The sequence below is a fragment of the Salvelinus fontinalis genome, chromosome 23, assembly GCF_029448725.1.
Source record: "Salvelinus fontinalis isolate EN_2023a chromosome 23, ASM2944872v1, whole genome shotgun sequence".
In the NCBI taxonomy this organism is placed as follows: Eukaryota; Metazoa; Chordata; class Actinopteri; order Salmoniformes; family Salmonidae; genus Salvelinus; species Salvelinus fontinalis.
Genome location: NC_074687.1, coordinates 13,537,227 through 13,561,128, shown reverse-complemented (window position 1 = coordinate 13,561,128; position 23,902 = coordinate 13,537,227). Strand labels below are relative to the sequence as shown.

The window sequence follows — 23,902 nt, the reverse complement described above, 5'->3', positions numbered from 1 at the left end:
GCCTAGTGGTTAGAGCCTAGTGGTTAGAGCCTAGTGGTTAGAGCCTAGTGGTTAGAGCGTTGGCCCACTAACCGAAAGGTTGCTAGATTAAATCCCCGAGCTGACAAGGTAAAAATCTGTCATTCTACCCCTGAACAAGGCAGTTAACCCACTGGATGTCGAAGGCAGCCCTCCGCACCTCTCTGATACAGAGGGGTTGGGTTAAATGACTCCTGCACCTCTCTGATTCAGCTTAAATGCGGAAGACACATTTCAGTTGATTATATTTAGTTGTACAACTGACTAGGTATTCCCATTTCCCTCACATAAGTATTCAGACCCTTTACTATGAGACTCAAAACTGAGCTCTGGGGCATCCTGTTTCCATTGATCATCCTTGAGATGTTTCTACAACCTGATTGGAGTCCACCTGTGGTAAGTTCAATTGAATGGACATGATTTGAACACATCTGTCTATATAAGGTCCCACAGTTGACAGCATATGGCAGTGCAAAAACCAAGCCATGAAGTCGAAGGAATTGTCCGTAGAGCTCCGAGACAGGATTGTGTCGAGGCACAGATCAGGGGAAGGGTACCAAAAAATTTCAGCAGCATTGAAGGTCCCCAAGAACACAGTGGCCTCCATCATTCTTAAATGGAAGAAGTTTGGAACCACCAAGACTCTTCCTAGAGCTGGCCGCCTGGCCAAACTGAGCAATCAGGGGAGAAGGGCCTTGGTCAGGGAGGTGACCAAGAACCGATGGTCACTCTGACAGAGCTCTAGAGTTCCTCTGTAGAGATGGGAGAACCTTCCAGAAGGACAACCATCTCTGCAGCACTCCACAAATCAGGCCTTTATGCTAGAGTGGGTTAGACGGAAGCCACTCCTCAGTAAAAGGCACATGACAGCCCACTTGGAGTTTGTCAAAAGGCACCTAAAGGACTCTCAGACCATGAGAAACAAGATTCTCTGGTCTGATGAAACCAAGATTGCGAAACTACCTCTAACTTTGTCACGACTTCCGCCGAAGTCGGGTCCTCTCCTTGTTCGGGCGGCGGTCGGCGTCGCCGGTCTTCTAGCCATCATCAATCCACTTTTCATTTTCCATTTGTTTTGTCTTGTCTTCCCACACACCTGGTCTCATTTCCCCTCATTACATGTTGTGTATTTAACCCTCTGTTCCCCCCATGTCTTTGTGCGGAATCGTTTATTGTAAGTGCCTGTGCACGTTTTCTCTGGCGCGCGGCGGGTTTTGTACCCATTTGTTTGTTGTTCTGGTTTCCGGTGGTTTTTATGAATAAAACTGCTCCGTTGATTACCCAGTCTTCCTCCCCTGCCGCCAGTTACGCACTCCCTTACAAACTTCCTTCATAAACTACCTCATACTGGACACAGAGACATACAAACTACCTGTAACGTCCTTCATACTGGACACAGAGACAAACTACCTGTAACTTCCTTCATACTGGACACAGAGACATAAACACTTCCTGTAACGTCCTTCATACTGGACACAGAGACATACAAACTACCTGTAACGTCCTTCATACTGGACACAGAGACAAACTACCTGTAACGTCCTTCATACTGGACACAGAGACAAACTACCTGTAACGTCCTTCATACTGGACACAGAGACAAACTACCTGTAACGTCCTTCATACTGGACACAGAGACAAACTACCTGTAACGTCCTTCATACTGGACACAGAGACAAACTACCTGTAACGTCCTTCATACTGGACACAGAGACAAACTACCTGTAACTTCCTCATACTGGACACAGAGACAAACTACCTGTAACTTCCTTCATACTGAACACAGAGACATAAACACTACCTGTAAAGTCCTTCATACTGGACACAGAGACAAACTACCTGTAACGTCCTTCATACTGGACACAGAGACAAACTACCTGTAACGTCCTTCATACTGGACACAGAGACATAAACACTACCTGTAACTTCCTTCATACTGGACACAGAGACATAAACACTACCTGTAACTTCCTTCATACTGGACACAGAGACATACTACCTGTAACTTCCTTCATACTGGACACAGAGACAAACTACCTGTAACGTCCTTCATACTGGACACAGAGACAAACTACCTGTAACGTCCTTCATACTGGACACAGAGACAAACTACCTGTAACGTCCTTCATACTGGACACAGAGACATAGAAACTACCTGTAACTTCCTTCATACTGGACACAGAGACAAACTACCTGTAACGTCCTTCATACTGGACACAGAGACAAACTACCTGTAACGTCCTTCATACTGGACACAGAGACAAACTACCTGTAACGTCCTTCATACTGGACACAGAGACAAACTACCTGTAACGTCCTTCATACTGGACACAGAGACAAACTACCTGTAACTTCCTTCATACTGGACACAGAGACATAGAAACTACCTGTAACGTCCTTCATACTGGACACAGAGACAAACTACCTGTAACGTCCTTCATACTGGACACAGAGACAAACTACCTGTAACTTCCTTCATACTGGACACAGAGACAAACTACCTGTAACGTCCTTCATACTGGACACAGAGACAAACTACCTGTAACTTCCTTCATACTGGACACAGAGACAAACTACCTGTAACTTCCTTCATACTGGACACAGAGACATACAAAACTACCTGTAACGTCCTTCATACTGGACACAGAGACAAACTACCTGTAACGTCCTTCATACTGGACACAGAGACAAACTACCTGTAACGTCCTTCATACTGGACACAGAGACATAGAAACTACCTGTAACTTCCTTCATACTGGACACAGAGACAAACTACCTGTAACGTCCTTCATACTGGACACAGAGACAAACTACCTGTAACGTCCTTCATACTGGACACAGAGACAAACTACCTGTAACTTCCTTCATACTGGACACAGAGACATACAAACTACCTGTAACTTCCTTCATACTGGACACAGAGACATAAACACTACCTGTAACTTCCTTCATACTGGACACAGAGACAAACTACCTGTAACGTCCTTCATACTGGACACAGAGACAAACTACCTGTAACGTCCTTCATACTGGACACAGAGACAAACTACCTGTAACGTCCTTCATACTGGACACAGAGACAAACTACCTGTAACGTCCTTCATACTGGACACAGAGACAAACTACCTGTAACGTCCTTCATACTGGACACAGAGACATAAACACTACCTGTAACTTCCTTCATACTGGACACAGAGACAAACTACCTGTAATGTCCTTCATACTGGACACAGAGACAAACTACCTGTAACGTCCTTCATACTGGACACAGAGACATAGAAACTACCTGTAACTTCCTTCATACTGGACACAGAGACAAACTACCTGTAACGTCCTTCATACTGGACACAGAGACAAACTACCTGTAACGTCCTTCATACTGGACACAGAGACAAACTACCTGTAACGTCCTTCATACTGGACACAGAGACAAACTACCTGTAACTTCCTTCATACTGGACACAGAGACATAGAAACTACCTGTAACGTCCTTCATACTGGACACAGAGACAAACTACCTGTAACGTCCTTCATACTGGACACAGAGACAAACTACCTGTAACGTCCTTCATACTGGACACAGAGACAAACTACCTGTAACGTCCTTCATACTGGACACAGAGACAAACTACCTGTAACTTCCTTCATACTGGACACAGAGACATACTACCTGTAAAGTCCTTCATACTGGACACAGAGACATACAAACTACCTGTAACGTCCTTCATACTGGACACAGAGACATACAAACTACCTGTAACGTCCTTCATACTGGACACAGAGACATACACATGGTATCCGAGCGTTCCATTTGTTTGAACAGACATTTTGTTGACCTGCCGGGGTAGGGGTCTATACTTTCATATGACCTATGACCTAGCTTTTAAATAATAGATCATGAACTAAGATCAGTGTTGTGATGTCTTCCTTCTGACCTGTCTGTGTTCTCTACTCCAGACACTCCTCTGCTTGTAAGGAGCAGCAGTGAATCAGCCCTCAGCCCCCCAGTGGAGACCTCACAGCCCCCCCAGCCTCAGGAGCCCAACGACAGGCCTGGCCCTGAACCCCTCACGGTAAGACCTCCTACTGTTACAGTACCTACACCCAGCCCTACTGTAACTATACCTAACCCTAACCCAGCCTCAGGAGCCCAACGACAGGCCCCCAGGTAAAAACTAGTGGGACAAAACGGTGCCGGAAGAAATGGCAGCAGTTTTACGGGCGCCCAACCAATTGTGCTACTGTATATAGCCTGTCTTTTTACTATTGTTTTATTTATTTTACTTACCTATTGTTCACCTAACACCTTTTCTGCACTATTGGTTAGAGCCTGTAAGTAAGCATTTCACTGTGAGGTCTACTACACCTGTTGTATTCAGCATTTCACTGTGAGGTCTACTACACCTGTTGTATTCAGCATTTCACTGTGAGGTCTACTACACCTGTTGTATTCAGCATTTCACTGTGAGGTCTACTACACCTGTTGTATTCAGCATTTCACTGTAAGGTCTGCTACACCTGTTGTATTCAGCATTTCACTGTAAGGTCTACTACACCTGTTGTATTCAGCATTTCACTGTAAGGTCTGCTACACCTGTTGTATTCAGCATTTCACTGTAAGGTCTACTACACCTGTTGTATTCAGCATTTCACTGTGAGGTCTACTACACCTGTTGTATTCAGCATTTCACTGTAAGGTCTGCTACACCTGTTGTATTCAGCATTTCACTGTAAGGTCTACTACACCTGTTGTATTCAGCATTTCACTGTGAGGTCTACTACACCTGTTGTATTCAGCATTTCACTGTAAGGTCTACTACACCTGTTGTATTCAGCATTTCACTGTGAGGTCTACTACACCTGTTGTATTCAGCATTTCACTGTGAGGTCTACTACACCTGTTGTATTCAGCATTTCACTGTGAGGTCTACTACACCTGTTGTATTCAGCATTTCACTGTGAGGTCTACTACACCTGTTGTATTCAGCATTTCACTGTGAGGTCTACTACACCTGTTGTATTCAGCATTTCACTGTGAAGTCTATTACACCTGTTGTATTCAGCATTTCACTGTAAGGTCTACTACACCTGTTGTATTCAGCATTTCACTGTGAGGTCTACTATACCTGTTGTATTCAGCATTTCACTGTGAGGTCTACTACACCTGTTGTATTCAGCATTTCACTGTAAGGTCTACTACACCTATTGTATTCAGCATTTCACAGTAAGGTCTACTACACCTGTTGTATTCAGCATTTCACTGTGAGGTCTACTACACCTGTTGTATTCAGCATTTCACTGTGAAGTCTATTACACCTGTTGTATTCAGCATTTCACTGTGAGGTCTACTACACCTGTTGTATTCAGCATTTCACTGTGAGGTCTACTACACCTGTTGTATTCAGCATTTCACTGTGAGGTCTATTACACCTATTGTATTCAGCATTTCATTGTGAGGTCTACTACACCTGTTGTATTCAGCATCTCACTGTAAGGTCTACTACACCTGTTGTATTCAGCATTTCACTGTGAGGTCTTCAACACCTGTTGTATTCAGCATTTCACTGTGAGGTCTTCAACACCTGTTGTATTCAGCATCTCACTGTAAGGTCGACTACACCTGTTGTATTCAGCATTTCACTGTGAGGTCTACTACACCTGTTGTATTCAGCATCTCACTGTAAGGTCGACTACACCTGTTGTATTCAGCATTTCACTGTGAGGTCTACTACACCTGTTGTATTCAGCATTTCACTGTAAGGTCTACTACACCTGTTGTATTCAGCATTTCACTGTGAGGTCTACTACACCTGTTGTATTCAGCATTTCACTGTAAGGTCTACTACACCTGTTGTATTCAGCATTTCACTGTAAGGTCTACTACACCTGTTGTATTCAGCATTTCACTGTGAGGTCTACTACACCTGTTGTATTCAGCATTTCACTGTGAGGTCTACTATACCTGTTGTATTCAGCATTTCACTGTGAGGTCTACTACACCTGTTGTATTCAGCATTTCACTGTGAGGTCTACTACACCTGTTGTACTCAGCATTTCACTGTGAGGTCTACTACACCTGTTGTATTCAGCATTTCACTGTGAGGTCTACTACACCTGTTGTATTCAGCATTTCACTGTAAGGTCTACTACACCTGTTGTATTCAGCATTTCACTGTGAGGTCTACTACACCTGTTGTATTCAGCATTTCACTGTAAGGTCTGCTACACCTGTTGTATTCAGCATTTCACTGTGAGGTCTACTACACCTGTTGTATTCAGCATTTCACTGTAAGGTCTACTACACCTGTTGTATTCAGCATTTCACTGTGAGGTCTACTACACCTGTTGTATTCAGCATTTCACTGTAAGGTCTACTACACCTGTTGTATTCAGCATTTCACTGTGAGGTCTACTACACCTGTTGTATTCAGCATTTCACTGTGAGGTCTACTACACCTGTTGTATTCAGCATTTCACTGTAAGGTCTACTACACCTGTTGTATTCGGGGCACGGTGACAAATAAACTTTGATTTGATTAGTCCCAAACCTTTAACATATCTACAGTACATACCAGGCACACTGTATCAACACACCCTTACACACACACACACACACACACACACACACACACACACACACACACACACACACACACACACACACACACACACACACACACACACACCACACTGAGATGTAACTACAACACCTCATCCGTCACACACGTTGACAGATCATACCAGAAGTCCATATATAGTGTAGTATTTATTGTTAGTTAACCTCTTGAAGCTAGGGGGCACTATTTTTATGTTTGGAAAAATAACGTTCCCAAAGTAAACGGCCTATTTCTCAGGCCCAGATGCTAGAATATGCATATAATTGACAGATTAGGATAGAAAACACTCTAAAGTTTCCAAAACTGTCAAAATATTGTCTGTGAGTATAACAGAACTGATTTTGCAGGCGAAAACCTGAGGAAATCCAACCAGGAAGTGCCTCTTATTTTGAAAAACCCCTGTTTCATTGCTTGCCTTTCCTCCATTTAAAGGGATATCAACCAGATTCCTTTTCCACTGGCTTCCACAGGTTGTGAACAGTCTTTAGACACAGTTTCAAGCTTTTATTTTGAAAAATTAGCGAGATTTTTCACATCGCGTCAGTGGATAGCCAGATGCCCTTCCATTAGTTCATGTGCGCCACAGTGATAGCTCGACATTTTCTTTCTCTCTAGTATTGAATAGTTTACCGTCCGGTTGAAATATTATCGATTATTTATGTTAAAAACAACCTGAGGATAAATTATAAAAAACGTTTGACATGTTTCTACGAACTTTACGGATACTATTTGGAATTTTCGTCTGCCCTTTGATGCTAGCTGTTCATAATGTTTTGTCTTCTGATCGATAAACTCACCCAAACGCTTGGATTGATTTCGCTATAAAGCATATTTGCAAAATCTGACACGACAGGTGGATTAACAACAAGCTAAACTGTGTTTTGCTATATTGCACTTGGGATTTCATGAAATTAAATATTTTTAGTAATATTTTTGAATTTGGCGCTCTGCAATTCAACGGATGTAAACGAAAATTATCTTATTATAAAGGGATCCATGCGTCAAGAAGATAACATGTGAACATAAAATATAAACGCAACATGCAACAATGTCAATGATTTTACTGAGTTACAGTTAATAAAAGGAAATCAGTCAGTTGAAATACATCCATTAGGCCGTTATCTATGGATTTCAGATGACTGGGCAGGGGCTCAGCCAAGGGTGGGCCTGGGAGGATATAGGCCCACCCACTACGGAGCAAGGCCCAGGCCCAGCCAATCAGTTTTTCCCCACAAAAGGGCATTAATTGCAGAGAGCTGGTGAGCTGGTCAGTATGAGCTGGTCAGTATGTCCAGGTAATCCTGTCTATAATATGATGGTCAGTATGTCCAGGTAATCCTGTCTATAATATGATGGTCAGTATGTCCAGGTAATCCTGTCTCCTCAATTTCATCAGCTGTCTGGGTAGCTGGTCTCAGACAATCCCGCAGGTGAAGACGCCGGATGTGGAGGATCCTGGGCTGGCGTGCGTACACATGGTCTTTGATCGTGAGGCCGGTTGGACATGCTGTCAAATTCTCTAAAATGACGTTTAGAGGCGGCTTATGCTAGAGAAGTGAACGTTAAAATCTCTGGCAACAGCTCTGGTGGACATTCCTGCAGTCCAGCATGCCAATTGCAAGCTCCCTCAAAACTTGAGACATCTGTGGCATTGTGTTGTGTGACAAACCGGCACATTTGTGACTCGTTTCAGGAAAGATGTCGCGCGTCACTACTTCACAGGAGAGACATTTGAATGTAAACTTTTTTTTTCTCTCCATCAAATTGCGTTTTTTTTTGTTGCATTAATGCCTTTTGGAACATGTGAACTTTCATGTGCCTTGATAACAAACTTGAATGCCGTCTGTAAATACTATTACAAAGTTTAAATCACGAGCCTAGTTGGTTTAGCCACAGAAAAAGTCAGCAACCTTCCCACTAGCTATGATTGGCTGAGGTAATGGATGGGCTGGACATGCTGAGAGATGAAATTAGAGTATCGAATTAGAGTATGATTGGCTAAGGAGATGGAGGAAATTCAGCCGTTTGATTGCAAATATGAAGAGGGAGTGGAAAAGAGAACACACATAAAAGGCTGTTGTATAAAACACATCTCTGGATTACATCGTCAAACTAAAGGGCAACCATCCGCGACAGAGTGAGAGGCGTCCATAGTCTAGCTAGCTACATTTTCAGATATTACACGTTTCTAATTTTGTCAGAAAGTTGTGTGTGTGGGGTGCTCTCTACCCAGTAATTGACCCACTGCACCCCCCTAAAGGCATTAACCTCTCTAGGGTACGTGGGGCGGTAGCATCCCACCTCGTCAACAGCCAGTGAAACTGCAGGGCGCCAAATTCAAAACAACAGAAATCCCATAATTTAAATTCCTCAAACATACATGTATTTTACACCATTTTGTTGTACATCACTTGTTGTAAATCCAGCCACAGTGTCCGATTTCAAAAAGGCTTTATGACGAAAACAAACCAAACGATTATGTTAGGTCAGAGCCAAGTCACAGAAAAACACAGCCATTTTTCCAGCCAAAGAGAGGAGTCACAAAAAGCAGAAATATAGATAAAATGAATCACTAACCTTCATCAGATTACACTCATAGGACTTCATGTTACACAATACATGTATGTTTTGTTCGGTAAAGTTCATATTTATATCCAAAAACCTGAGTTTACATTGGCGCGTTATGTTCAGTAGTTCCAAAACATCCGGTGATTTTGCAGAGAGCCACATCAATTTACAGAAATACTTATAATAAACATTGCTAAAAGATACAACTGTTATGCATGGAATTTTAGACCCACTTCTCCTTAATGCAACCGCTGTGTCAGGTTTCAAAAAAACTTTACGGAAAAAGCACACCATGCAATAATCTGAGTACGGCGCTCAGACGACAAATCAGGAAAATCAAATCAGACATCATGATCTCTGCTTGAAGCCAGTTTAAGACCAGTTAGAAGCCAAGCAGTTTACTGGGAGCCCTGGGAAGAGGGAGCACCAGAACTGAACTGATGGGAGAGATCGAGAGGGAGATTAATGGAGTGGGGGTTAGAATGCACATTTGTGGCCTGCTGGAGGTCATTTTGCAGGGCTCTGGCAGTGCTCCTCCTTGCACAAAGGCGGAGGTAGCGGTCCTGCTGCTGGGTTGTTGCCCTCCTACGGCCTCCTCCACGTCTTCTGATGTACTGGCTTGTCTCCTGGTAGAGCCTCCATGCTCTGGACACTACGCTGACAGACACAGCAAACCTTCTTGCCACAGCTCGCATTGATGTGCCATCCTGGATGAGCTGCACTACCTGAGCCACTTGTGTGGGTTGTAGACTCCGTCTCATGCTACCACTAGAGTGAAAGCACCGCCAGCATTCAAAAGTGACCAAAACATCAGCCAGGAAGCATAGGAACTGAGAAGTTGTCTGTGGTCACCACCTACAGAACCACTCCTTTATTGGGGGTGTCTTGCTAATTGCCTATAATTTCCACCTTTTGTCTTTGCCATTTGCACAACAGCATGTGAAATTTATTGTCAATCAGTGTTGCTTCCGAAGTGGACAGTTTGATTTCACAGAAGTGTGATTGACTTGGAGTTACATTGTGTTGTTTTAAGTGTTCCCTTTATTTTTTTGAGCAGTGTATATAGGGATAGACAGTGAGGGATAGAGGGAAGGATAGAGGGAGAGAGAGTGAGGGATAGGGGGAAGGATATATATAGGGAGAGAGAGTGAGGGATAGAGGGAAGGATAGAGGGAGAGAGAGTGAGGTATAGGGGGAAGGATATATATAGGGAGAGAGAGTGAGGGATAGAGGGAAGGATAGAGGGAGAGAGAGTGAGGGATAGGGGGAAGGATATATATAGGGAGAGAGAGTGAGGGATAGAGGGAGAGAGAGTGAGGGATAAGGGGGACGGATATATATAGGGAGAGAGAGTGAGGGATAGAGGGAAGGATAGAGGGAGAGAGAGTGAGGGATAGGGGGAAGGATATATATAGGGAGAGAGAGTGAGGGATAGAGGGAGAGAGAGTGAGGGATAGAGGGAAGGATAGAGGGAGAGAGAGTGAGGGATAGGGGGAAGGATATATATAGGGAGAGAGAGTGAGGGATAGAGGGAAGGATAGAGGGAGAGAGAGTGAGGGATAGGGGGAAGGATATATATAGGGAGAGAGAGTGAGGGATAGAGGGAGAGAGAGTGAGGGATAAGGGGGACGGATATATATAGGGAGAGAGAGTGAGGGATAGAGGGAAGGATAGAGGGAGAGAGAGTGAGGGATAGGGGGAAGGATATATATAGGGAGAGAGAGTGGGGGATAGGGGGAAGGATATATATAGGGAGAGAGAGTGAGGGATAGAGGGAAGGATATGGGGAGAGAGAGAGGGGTAGAGGGAAGGATATAGGGAGAGTGAGTGAGTGAGGAATAGAGGGAGATAGCAAGGGATAGAGGGAAGGGGAGAGAGTGAGGGAGGGAAAGAGTGAAGGATATATATAGGGAGAGAGAGTGATGGATAGAGGGAGAGAGAGTGAGGGATAGGAGGAAGGATATATATAGGGAGAGAGAGTGAGGGATAGAGGGAAGGATATATATAGGGAGAGAGTGAGGGATAGAGGGAAGGATATAGGGAGAGAGAGTGAGGGAGGGATAGAGGGAGATAGCAAGGGATAGAGGGAAGGAGAGAGAGTGAGGGAGGGAAAGAGGGAATGATAGAGGGAGGGAGAGTGAGGATAGAGGGAAGGATATAGGGAGAGAGAGTGAGGATAGAGGGAAGAATAGAGGGAGAGAGAGTGGGGGATAGAGGGAAGGATAGAGGGAGAGAGAGTGAGGATAGAGGGAAGGATAGAGAGAGAGAGAGTGAGGATAGAGGGAAGGATAGAGGGAGAGAGAGTGGAGAGAGAGTGGGGGATAGGGGGAAGGATAGAGGGAGAGAGAGTGGGGGATAGAGGGAGAGAGAGTGGGGGATAGAGAGAAGGACAGAGGGAGAGAGAGCGAGGGAGAAAGGGAGAGAGAGTGTTAGAGGAACAATGTTAATTGGGGGTTTGTGAATGAGAGGCTGATCGATTAAGCACAGAACCATTTTAATTTGAACAGAGACTTGGTAGCTGGGGTGTTTGACGAAGACCTAGATATTTATTCATCTATAGTCTCTAGGTGATAGGTGTTTGATAGTTGTGGTCTAGTAGGTAAGGTGGTAGATATTTATTAATCTCTAGTCTCTAGGTGTAGACTAAGGCAGTCCCTCCTCGGGGACCCCCAGCCGTTCTGTGGATGGGATCTTTTCCATAGCAACTAATTATCAAGCCCTTGATTAGGTGAGTCAGGTGAGCTAATTCAGGGGTAAAACTAAAGTGTGAACCGTCCGGGGGTCAACCAAGGAGAAGTTTGAGAACGTTTTGGTATTTATGTATCCATTGAGGTTCCATCTACACCCCCTGGTCCTTGTATCTAGTAGCAGACTTGTTAGCTACGATGTGTACTAAACACTTTGACGCTGGTCTTTTTTTTATTGGTAGTTGCTAGGTGATGGATGTAGGTACGGTTATTTGTCCATCCGTCTTCCAGTAGGTGTTTGACGTAGATATTTATTTATCTAATGTGGTTCCAGCAGCACCTCAGGTCATTAACACTCCGGTCCCCTAGGGGGCGCTGTCTCCTCTGTCTCCGTCTCTCAGCACACTAATTGGACTGGGAGTATTTTTCGGATCTCTATAACCCTCTGGGGGTTAATACAGGAACACAATACTGTTATTGTAAGTGCTTTAGCTAACACTATAATTCAACTCCTGTGGGGAACGGTGAGGTTGTGTGAGGACCAAGCTGTGTCGATGTCAGTATAGATTCTCTTGGTGTGTGCGTACAGCCCCAGCTAAGACCTGAAACTCATGAACAATTCCACTGTAGGAGACTTTAGGAGACTGTAGGTTTACCAGAGTAAACATCACATATCAAGCAAGCCTTTTATTCCACTGTAGGAGACTGGTTTACCAGAGTAAACATCACATATCAAGCAAGCCTTTTATTCCACTGTAGGAGACTGGTTTTACCAGAGTAAACATCACATATCAAGCAAGCCTTTTATTCCACTCTAGGAGACTGGTTTTACCAGAGTAAACATCACATATCAAGCAAGCCTTTTATTCCACTGTAGGAGACTGGTTTTACCAGAGTAAACATTGTGATAACTGTTCTCCCAAATGGCACCCTATTCCCTATATAGTGCACTTATTTTGACCTGTACCCAATATATAGGGAACAGGGTACCATTTTGCATGCTGTGTTTAATTTTAGTCTGTTTTAGACTGGTCTTTGTCACGCCCTGGCTATAGAGAGGTTTTTTATTCTCTATTTTGGTTAGGCCAGGGTGTGACTAGGGTGGGCAGTCTATGTTCTTTTTTTCTCCTATGTTGTTGGTTTTCTTTGTGTTTGGCCTGGTGTGGTTCCCAATCAGAGACAGCTGTCTATCGTTGTCTCTGATTGGGAGCCATACTTAGGTAGCCTTTTTTCCCATTTTGTGTTGTGGGTGATTCATTTCTGTTTAGTGTGTGTTGCACCTGACGGAGCTGTTTCGGTTGTCACTTTGTTGTTTTTGCTTTTTAGTGTTCAGTTTCTACTAAACATGACGAACATTTACCACGCTGCGTTTTGGTCTTCACCTTCTTCCGACGACAGCCGTTACACTGATCCTGTATTTAGGATGGTATTGGAACTGGATGTTTACTTCCTGTGTTCTTCATATTTCAGCCGTTACACTGATCCTGTATTTAGGATGGTATTGGAACTCGATGTTTACTTCCTGTGTTCTTCATATTTCAGCCGTTACACTGATCCTGTATTTAGGATGGTATTGGAACTCGATGTTTACTTCCTGTGTTCTTCATATTTCAGCCGTTACACTGATCCTGTATTTAGGATGGTATTGGAACTCGATGTTTACTTCCTGTGTTCTTCATATTTCAGCCGTTACACTGATCCTGTATTTAGGATGGTATTGGAACTCGATGTTTACTTCCTGTGTTCTTCATATTTCAGCCGTTACACTGATCCTGTATTTAGGATGGTATTGGAACTCGATGTTTACTTCCTGTGTTCTTCATATTTCAGCTGTTACGGTCTTTGTGAACAAGCCATTGGTTTTATCAGTCTGAAGCAACAGGACTGTAATGTCTTTATTCAGTCCTGGTTCAGACCTCCAGCCTCTAGACGTGTTGTTACTACTGTAATGTCTTTATTCAGTCCTGGTTCAGACCTCCAGCCTCTAGACGTGTTGTTACTACTGTAATGTCTTTATTCAGTCCTGGTTCAGACCTCCAGCCTCTAGACGTGTTGTTACTACTGTAATGTCTTTATTCAGTCCTGGTTCAGACCTCCAGCCTCTAGACGTGTTGTTACTACTGTAATGTCTTTATTCAGTCCTGGTTCAGACCTCCAGCCTCTAGACGTGTTGTTACTACTGTAATGTCTTTATTCAGTCCTGGTTCAGACCTCCAGCCTCTAGACGTGTTGTTACTACTGTAATGTCTTTATTCAGTCCTGGTTCAGACCTCCAGCCTCTAGACGTGTTGTTACTACTGTAATGTCTTTATTCAGTCCTGGTTCAGACCTCCAGCCTCTAGACGTGTCATTAATCACAACATTAACTCCAGGAGTGATTCGTCATATCAAGTAAAAAATCTATGTGTACGTGTTCTCTTCATCATTCCCCTTAGCAGCAGTCTAACAGGGAAACACTTCGTGAATGACTTCCTGTGTCTTTACTCATATCCCGAATAGAGACTTGTTTTCTATAGCCTGGTTTGTGCTATCGTTTGGATTTGACTAAATGGATAAGTGACTCAAAAGTTTAATGTATTATGATCCTTGTTCATGGTAGGCAGGGATAATCATTTTTACTTTAGGATGTTCTCAACATAAAGGAGCTTTTCACTTTAAACAGACCAACAACGACAAAACATCAATCTGGACAAACAGTTTGCTTTTTTGATGTGTTTAATATCTTGTTGATTTCTTACCAGCAGTTGGCTTCCGGCACAAGATTCACAGAGAAACTCTACAGGTTTTACTCGTGCTTTACGACGCATGTCGTGTTTAGTTGTAATGGATATGCTAAGCAGTGTGATGATATAGTAGAATTGATTTAGTCCATTAACCCTATTGTAATTAATAGAGAGGGTGGGGTACCTGTGTAAGTACCTTACACATCAAGTATCTAGTCCCAAGTGACACCTATATTAGTGTACTTCTTTTAACCAGGGACCACTTGGATCTCTTGTCAAAAAAAAAAGTAGTGCACTTTGTAGGGAATAGGGTTCCATTTTAGCCAACCAATCAAATTGACTATCTCCTCCTGTCTGTGACCAACAACCAATCAAATTGACTATCTCCTCCTGTCTGTGACCAACAACCAATCCTAAGTAATTCCTTCTGGTACTTTACCGTTAAAGTGTCCGGGCCTCGAGGGTCCGTCCTTCAAGGTAATGAGCAGTCATTCTGACTGAATTCGTGTATTTCTTATACGCTATTACATTAAAAAAAAAGAATAATTGAATTGTGTTTTAATGAAGGCCTTGGGGAATATTAGAATAACATTTTTTATTTTATTTAATAAAATAACACAATAGTATTTTCATTTGTTTATGTTACTGTAGGCTATATGTAAAAAGACAAATTCAATTTGTGGAATGCTTTTGTCACAACTGTGAATCAGAAATCGTACGTGTTGAAAAGTGTAACTAAGTGTTACAGCTTATTTTATTAAAGGGGGGGGGGGGATAAATGACCCCAACCACAAAGACACAAGCGTGGCCATATGATGAAAACATCATTAAACACCATTAAGCATCAAGTGGTCTAAATAAATAGTGAAGCTCAGCACACAGAACAATAAGGACATTATAATGAATGGGTCGATACGACACCGGTGAAAAAATATTACAATGATTGTCAGTTCGTGTGAGTCCCTGGTTGTAGACCGTGATAGTCCCTGGTTGTAGACCGTGATAGTCTCTGGTTGTAGACCGTGATAGCCCCTGGTTGTAGACCGTGATAGCCTCTGGTTGTAGACCGTGATAGTCCCTGGTTGTAGACCGTGATAGTCCCTGGTTGTAGACCGTGATAGTCCCTGGTTGTAGACCGCGATAGCCCCTGGTTGTAGACCGCGATAGTCCCTGGTTGTAGACCGTGATAGTCCCTGGTTGTAGACCGTGATAGTCCCTGGTTGTAGACCGTGATAGTCCCTGGTTGTAGACCGTGATAGTCCCTGGTTGTAGACCGTGATAGCCTCTGGTTGTAGACCGTGATAGCCCCTGGTTGTAGACCGTGATAGTCCCTGGTTGTAGACCGTGATAGTCCCTGGTTGTAGACCGTGATAGTCCCTGGTTGTAGACCGTGATAGCCCCTGGTTGTAGACCGTGATAGCCCCTGGTTGTAGACCGTGATAGCCCCTGGTTGTAGACCGTGATAGCCCCTGGTTGTAGACCGTGATAGTCCCTGGTTGTAGACCGTGATAGCCCCTGGTTGTAGACCGTGATAGCCCCTGGTTGTAGACCGTGATAGCCCCTGGTTGTAGACCGTGATAGCCCCTGGTTGTAGACCGTGATAGTCCCTGGTTGTAGACCGTGATAGCCCCTGGTTGTAGACCGTGATAGCCTCTGGTTGTAGACCGTGATAGTCCCTGGTTGTAGACCGTGATAGCCTCTGGTTGTAGACCGTGATAGTCTCTGGTTGTAGACCGTGATAGTCCCTGGTTGTAGACCGTGATAGCCTCTGGTTGTAGACCGTGATAGTCTCTGGTTGTAGACCGTGATAGCCCCTGGTTGTAGACCGTGATAGCCCCTGGTTGTAGACCGTGATAGCCCCTAGTTGTAGACCGCGATAGCCCCTGGTTGTAGACCGTGATAGCCCCTGGTTGTAGACCGGGATAGCCCCTGGTTGTAGACCGTGATAGCCCCTGGTTGTAGACCGTGATAGCCCCTGGTTGTAGACCGTGATAGTCTCTGGTTGTAGACCGTGATAGCCCCTGGTTGTAGACCGTGATAGTCCCTGGTTGTAGACCGTGATAGCCCCTGGTTGTAGACCGTGATAGCCCCTGGTTGTAGACCGTGATAGCCCCTGGTTGTAGACCGTGATAGCCCCTGGTTGTAGACCGTGATAGCCCCTGGTTGTAGACCGTGATAGCCCCTGGTTGTAGACCGTGATAGTCCCTGGTTGTAGACCGTGATAGCCCCTGGTTGTAGACCGTGATAGTCTCTGGTTGTAGACCGTGATAGGCCCCGGTTGTAGACCGTGATAGCCCCTGGTTGTAGACCGTGATAGGCCCCGGTTGTAGACCGTGATAGCCCCTGGTTGTAGACCGTGATAGTCTCTGGTTGTAGACCGTGATAGTCTCTGGTTGTAGACCGTGATAGTCCCTGGTTGTAGACCGTGATAGTCTCTGGTTGTAGACCGTGATAGTCTCTGGTTGTAGACCGTGATAGTCCCTGGTTGTAGACCGTGATAGTCCCTGGTTGTAGACCGTGATAGTCTCTGGTTGTAGACCGTGATAGTCCCTGGTTGTAGACCGTGATAGCCTCTGGTTGTAGACCGTGATAGTCTCTGGTTGTAGACCGTGATAGCCCCTGGTTGTAGACCGTGATAGCCCCTGGTTGTAGACCGTGATAGCCCCTAGTTGTAGACCGTGATAGCCCCTGGTTGTAGACCGTGATAGTCCCTGGTTGTAGACCGTGATAGTCCCTGGTTGTAGACCGTGATAGTCTCTGGTTGTAGACCGTGATAGTCCCTGGTTGTAGACCGTGATAGTCCCTGGTTGTAGACCGTGATAGTCCCTGGTTGTAGACCGTGATAGTCCCTGGTTGTAGACCGTGATAGTCTCTGGTTGTAGACCGTGATAGTCTCTGGTTGTAGACCGTGATAGCCCCTGGTTGTAGACCGTGATAGCCCCTGGTTGTAGACCGTGATAGTCCCTGGTTGTAGACCGTGATAGTCTCTGGTTGTAGACCGTGATAGTCTCTGGTTGTAGACCGTGATAGTCCCTGGTTGTAGACCGTGATAGTCCCTGGTTGTAGACCGTGATAGTCCCTGGTTGTAGACCGTGATAGTCCCTGGTTGTAGACCGTGATAGTCCCTGGTTGTAGACCGTGATAGTCCCTGGTTGTAGACCGTGATAGCCTCTGGTTGTAGACCGTGATAGCCCCTGGTTGTAGACCGTGATAGTCCCTGGTTGTAGACCGTGATAGTCCCTGGTTGTAGACCGTGATAGCCCCTGGTTGTAGACCGTGATAGCCCCTGGTTGTAGACCGTGATAGCCCCTGGTTGTAGACCGTGATAGCCCCTGGTTGTAGACCGTGATAGCCCCTGGTTGTAGACCGTGATAGCCCCTGGTTGTAGACCGTGATAGCCCCTGGTTGTAGACCGTGATAGCCCCTGGTTGTAGACCGTGATAGCCCCTGGTTGTAGACCGTGATAGCCCCTGGTTGTAGACCGTGATAGCCCCTGGTTGTAGACCGTGATAGCCCCTGGTTGTAGACCGTGATAGCCTCTGGTTGTAGACCGTGATAGTCCCTGGTTGTAGACCGTGATAGTCCCTGGTTGTAGACCGTGATAGTCTCTGGTTGTAGACCGTGATAGTCTCTGGTTGTAGACCGTGATAGCCTCTGGTTGTAGACCGTGATAGCCTCTGGTTGTAGACCGTGATGGTCCCTGGTTGTAGACCGTGATAGTCCCTGGTTGTAGACCGTGATAGTCCCTGGTTGTAGACCGTGATAGCCCCTGATGATAGTCCCTGGTTGTAGACCGTGATAGCCCCTGGTTGTAGACCGTGATAGTCCCTGGTTGTAGACCGTGATAGTCCCTGGTTGTAGACCGTGATAGTCCCTGGTTGTAGACCGTGATAGTCTCTGGTTGTAGACCGTGATAGTCCCTGGTTGTAGACCGTGATAGTCCCTGGTTGTAGACCGTGATAGTCCCTGGTTGTAGACCGTGATAGTCTCTGGTTGTAGACCGTGATAGTCTCTGGTTGTAGACCGTGATAGTCTCTGGTTGTAGACCGTGATAGCCCCTGGTTGTAGACCGTGATAGCCCCTGGTTGTAGACCGTGATAGTCTCTGGTTGTAGACCGTGATAGTCTCTGGTTGTAGACCGTGATAGTCCCTGGTTGTAGACCGTGATAGTCCCTGGGTTTTCTCTCTACGCCTGTGCAGGAGCCTTATCTTGCTCAGAGGGAGGGAGCTCCCGTCTCACTTTGTTCACGGTGCCAGACAGACTTGTTTTCTTTGCAAGCAATTTGTTTGCCAAATGACAGTGAAGAAATTGTCAGAGGTGATAATTGCTCCCCCTTGGCCAACGTAAGGTTCCACAACACATTACACGTATACAATACACACACACACACACAGCACACACAATACACACACAATACACACACACAGTACACACACACAGTACACATATTCAGGGGCACAAATGCAATGCATTATGGAATGGAAAATTGGATCTCTGGAGTGTTACTATGTTATGGTTGGATCGCTGGAGTGTTACTATGTTATGTTGGATCTCTGGAGTGTTAATATGTTATGTTAGGTTGGATCTCTGAAGTGTTACTATGTTATGGTTGGATCTCTGGAGTGTTACTATGTTATGTTATGGTTGGATCTCTGGAGTGTTAATATGTTATGTTATGGTTGAATCTCTGGAGTGTTACTATGTTAGGTTGGATCTCTGGAGTGTTAATATGTTATGTTATGGTTGGATCTCTGGAGTGTTACTATGTTATGGTTGGATCTCTGGAGTGTTACTATGTTATGGTTGGATCTTTGGAGTGTTACTATGTTATGGTTGGATCTCTGGAGTGTTACTATGTTATGGTTGGATCTCTGGAGTGTTAATATGTTATGTTAGGGTTGGATCTCTGGAGTGTTACTATGTTATGTTATGGTTGGATCTCTGGAGTGTTACTATGTTAGGTTGGATCTCTGGAGTGTTACTATGTTATGTTATGGTTGGATCTCTGGAGTGTTACTATGTTAGGTTGGATCTCTGGAGTGTTACTATGTTATGTTATGGTTGGATCTCTGGAGTGTTAATATGTTATGTTATGGTTGGATCTCTGGAGTGTTACTATGTTATGTTATGGTTGGATCTCTGGAGTGTTAATATGTTATGTTATGGTTGGATCTCTGGAGTGTTACTATGTTATGTTATGGTTGGATCTCTGGAGTGTTAATATGTTATTTTATGGTTGGATCTCTGGAGTGTTAATATGTTATGTTATGGTTGGATCTCTGGAGTGTTAATATGTTATGGTTGGATCTCTGGAGTGTTACTATGTTATGTTATGGTTGGATCTCTGGAGTGTTACTATGTTATGGTTGGTTCTCTGAAATGTTACTATGTTATGTTATGGTTGGATCTCTGAAGTGTTACTATGTTATGTTATGGTTGGATCTCTGGAGTGTTACTATGCTATGTTATGGTTGGATCTCTGGAGTGTTACTATGCTATGTTATGGTTGGATCTCTGGAGTGTTACTATGTTATGGTTGGATCTCTGGAGTGTTAATATGTTATGGTTGGATCTCTGGAGTGTTACTATGTTATGTTATGGTTGGATCTCTGGAGTGTTAATATGTTATGTTATGGTTGGATCTCTGGAGTGTTACTATGTTATGTTATGGTTGGATCTCTGGAGTGTTAATATGTTATTTTATGGTTGGATCTCTGGAGTGTTAATATGTTATGTTATGGTTGGATCTCTGGAGTGTTACTATGTTATGGTTGGATCTCTGGAGTGTTACTATGTTATGTTATGGTTGGATCTCTGGAGTGTTACTATGTTATGGTTGGTTCTCTGAAATGTTACTATGTTATGTTATGGTTGGATCTCTGAAGTGTTACTATGTTATGTTATGGTTGGATCTCTGGAGTGTTACTATGCTATGTTATGGTTGGATCTCTGGAGTGTTACTATGCTATGTTATGGTTGGATCTCTGGAGTGTTACTATGTTATGGTTGGATCTCTGGAGTGTTAATATGTTATGGTTGGATCTCTGGAGTGTTACTATGTTATGGTTGGATCTCTGGAGTGTTACTATGTTATGTTATGGTTGGATCTCTGGAGTGTTACTATGTTATGTTATGGTTGGATCTCTGGAGTGTTACTATGTTATGGTTGGTTCTCTGAAATGTTACTATGTTATGTTATGGTTGGATCTCTGGAGTGTTACTATGTTATGGTTGGTTCTCTGAAATGTTACTATGTTATGTTATGGTTGGATCTCTGAAGTGTTACTATGTTATGTTATGGTTGGATCTCTGGAGTGTTAATATGTTATGTTTGATCTCTGGATTGTTACTATGTTATGTTATGGTTGGATCTCTGGAGTGTTAATATGTTATGTTGGATCTCTGGAGTGTTAATATGTTATATTGGATCTCTGGAGTGTTACTATGTTATGGTTGGATCTCTGGAGTGTTACTATGTTATGGTTGGATCTCTGGAGTGTTACTATGTTATGGTTGGATCTCTGGAGTGTTACTATGTTATGGTTGGATCTCTGGAGTGTTACTATGTTATGGTTGGATCTCTGGAGTGTTACTATGTTATGGTTGGATCTCTGGAGTGTTACTATGTTATGGTTGGATCTCTGGAGTGTTACTATGTTATGGTTGGATCTCTGGAGTGTTACTATGTTATGGTTGGATCTCTGGAGTGTTACTATGTTATGGTTGGATCTCTGGAGTGTTACTATGTTATGGTTGGATCTCTGGAGTGTTACTATGTTATGTTATGGTTGGATCTCTGGAGTGTTACTATGTTATGTTATGGTTGGATCTCTGGAGTGTTACTATGTTATGGTTGGTTCTCTGAAATGTTACTATGTTATGCCCTTCAGGGGGTGAACCATGGACTGGACAAGACAGGAGGACACAGAGCTGATGTCTCGACTACCAAACTCAACACATTCCCTCTAAGGTAAGACGTGTGTGTGTGTGTGTGTGTGTGTGTGTGTGTGTGTGTGTGTGTGTGTGTGTGTGTGTGTGTGTGTGTGTGTGTGTGTGTGTGTGTGTGTGTGTGTGTGTGTGTGTGTGTGTGTGTGTGTGTGTGTGTGTGTCTACCTGCGTGTGTGTTCTTGTACTGTGTTGATGTTCCATTATCTCTCCTATATAATTAACTAAGTATTCTAATTCAGCATGAAGCGCTGCTCTCCAATGAGAAGATCAAGGCTGAGCCAAATTTGCATATCAAGTGATTTTTTAATTTAAAAAAATCATTTAGCATGTGCTCTTATCCAGAGCGACTTACAGTGAGTGCGTACATACTAGCCGTTAGTCGTAGAGTAGAGTAGCATCAATCTTGATCCAATCTTGTGTCTACTAGCTGGTCACACATCACTCGTCCAGTAGTGGTCTGTAGTAAACAGTGTTATCTAATAGACTTTTATTTAAACATACACACATGAATGACATGTCTAGGCTATGAAGTAAATCAGACAGAGAGCGAGGGATGAGAGACGGGCAGGGAGGATGAGAGACAGGCAGGGAGCGAGGGATGAGAGACGGGCAGGGAGCGAGGGATGAGAGACAGGCAGAGAGCGAGGGATGAGAGACGGGCAGGGAGCGAGGGATGAGAGTTGGCAGGGAGCGAGGGATGAGAGACGGCCAGGGAGCGAGGGATGAGAGACGGGCAGGGAGCGGGGGATGAGAGACGGGCAGGGAGCGAGGGGTGAGAGACGGGCAGGGAGCAGGGGGTGAGAGACGGGCAGGGAGCGAGGGATGAGAGACGGGCAGGGAGGATGAGAGACGGGCAGGGAGCGAGGGATGAGAGACGGGTAGGGAGGATGAGAGACGGGCAGGGAGCGAGGGATGAGAGACGGGCAGGGAGCAGGGGGTGAGAGACGGGCAGGGAGCGAGGGATGAGAGACGGGCAGGGAGCGAGGGATGAGAGACGGGCAGGGAGCGAGGGATGAGAGACGGGCAGGGAGCAGGGGGTGAGAGACGGGCAGGGAGGATGAGAGACGGGCAGGGAGCGAGGGATGAGAGACGGGTAGGGAGCGAGGGATGAGAGACGGGCAGGGAGCGGGGGGTGAGAGACGGGCAGGGAGCGGGGGGTGAGAGACGGGCAGGGAGCGAGGGATGAGAGACAGGCAGGGAGCGAGGGATGAGAGACGGGCAGGGAGCGAGGGATGAGAGACGGGCAGGGAGCGAGGGATGAGAGACGGGCAGGGAGCGAGGGATGAGAGACGGGCAGGGAGCGAGGGATGAGAAAGAGACGGGCAGGGAGCGAGGGATGAGAGACGGGCAGGGAGCGAGGGATGAGAACGGGCAGGGAGCGAGGGATGAGAGACGGGCAGGGAGCGAGGGATGAGAGACGGGCAGGGAGCGAGGGATGAGAGTTGGCAGGGAGCGAGGGATGAGAGACGGGCAGGGAGCGAGGGATGAGAGACGGGCAGGGAGCGAGGGATGAGAGACGGGCAGGGAGCGAGGGGTGAGAGACGGGCAGGGAGCAGGGGGTGAGAGACGGGCAGGGAGCGAGAGATGAGAGACGGGCAGGGAGGATGAGAGACGGGCAGGGAGCGAGGGATGAGAGACGGGCAGGGAGGATGAGAGACGGGCAGGGAGCGAGGGATGAGAGACGGGCAGGGAGCGAGGGATGAGAGACGGGCAGGGAGCGAGGGGTGAGAGACGGGCAGGGAGCAGGGGGTGAGAGACGGGCAGGGAGCGAGAGATGAGAGACGGGCAGGGAGGATGAGAGACGGGCAGGGAGCGAGGGATGAGAGACGGGCAGGGAGGATGAGAGACGGGCAGGGAGCGAGGGATGAGAGACGGGCAGGGAGCGAGGGATGAGAGACGGGCAGGGAGCGAGGGATGAGAGACGGGCAGGGAGCAGGGGGTGAGAGACGGGCAGGGAGCGAGAGATGAGAGACGGGCAGGGAGGATGAGAGACGGGCAGGGAGCGAGGGATGAGAGACGGGCAGGGAGCGGGGGGTGAGAGACGGGCAGGGAGCGAGGGATGAGAGACGGGCAGGGAGCGAGGGATGAGAGACGGGCAGGGAGCGAGGGATGAGAGACGGGCAGGGAGCGAGGGATGAGAGACGGGCAGGGAGCGAGGGATGAGAGACGGGCAGGGAGCGAGGGATGAGAGACGGGCAGGGAGCGAGGGATGAGAGACGGGCAGGGAGCGAGGGATGAGAGACGGGCAGGGAGCGAGGGATGAGAAAGAGACGGGCAGGGAGCGAGGGATGAGAAAGAGACGGGCAGGGAGCGAGGGATGAGTGACGGGCAGGGAGCGAG

The 23,902-nt window shown here is 45.8% G+C and overlaps 1 protein-coding gene across 2 annotated transcripts in view; it reads left to right on the top strand.

Moving 5' to 3' along the window:
- LOC129820880 (partitioning defective 3 homolog B-like) overlaps window positions 1-23,902 on the top strand; it is a 543,694-nt gene that overhangs the window by 177,376 nt on the left and 342,416 nt on the right. For both annotated transcript variants that reach the window (XM_055877951.1, XM_055877952.1), the window contains exons 4-5: window positions 3,976-4,091; window positions 21,505-21,584. In XM_055877951.1, the coding sequence (XP_055733926.1) occupies window positions 3,976-4,091; window positions 21,505-21,584 (196 nt within the window). The remainder of the gene's footprint in view (window positions 1-3,975; window positions 4,092-21,504; window positions 21,585-23,902) is intronic.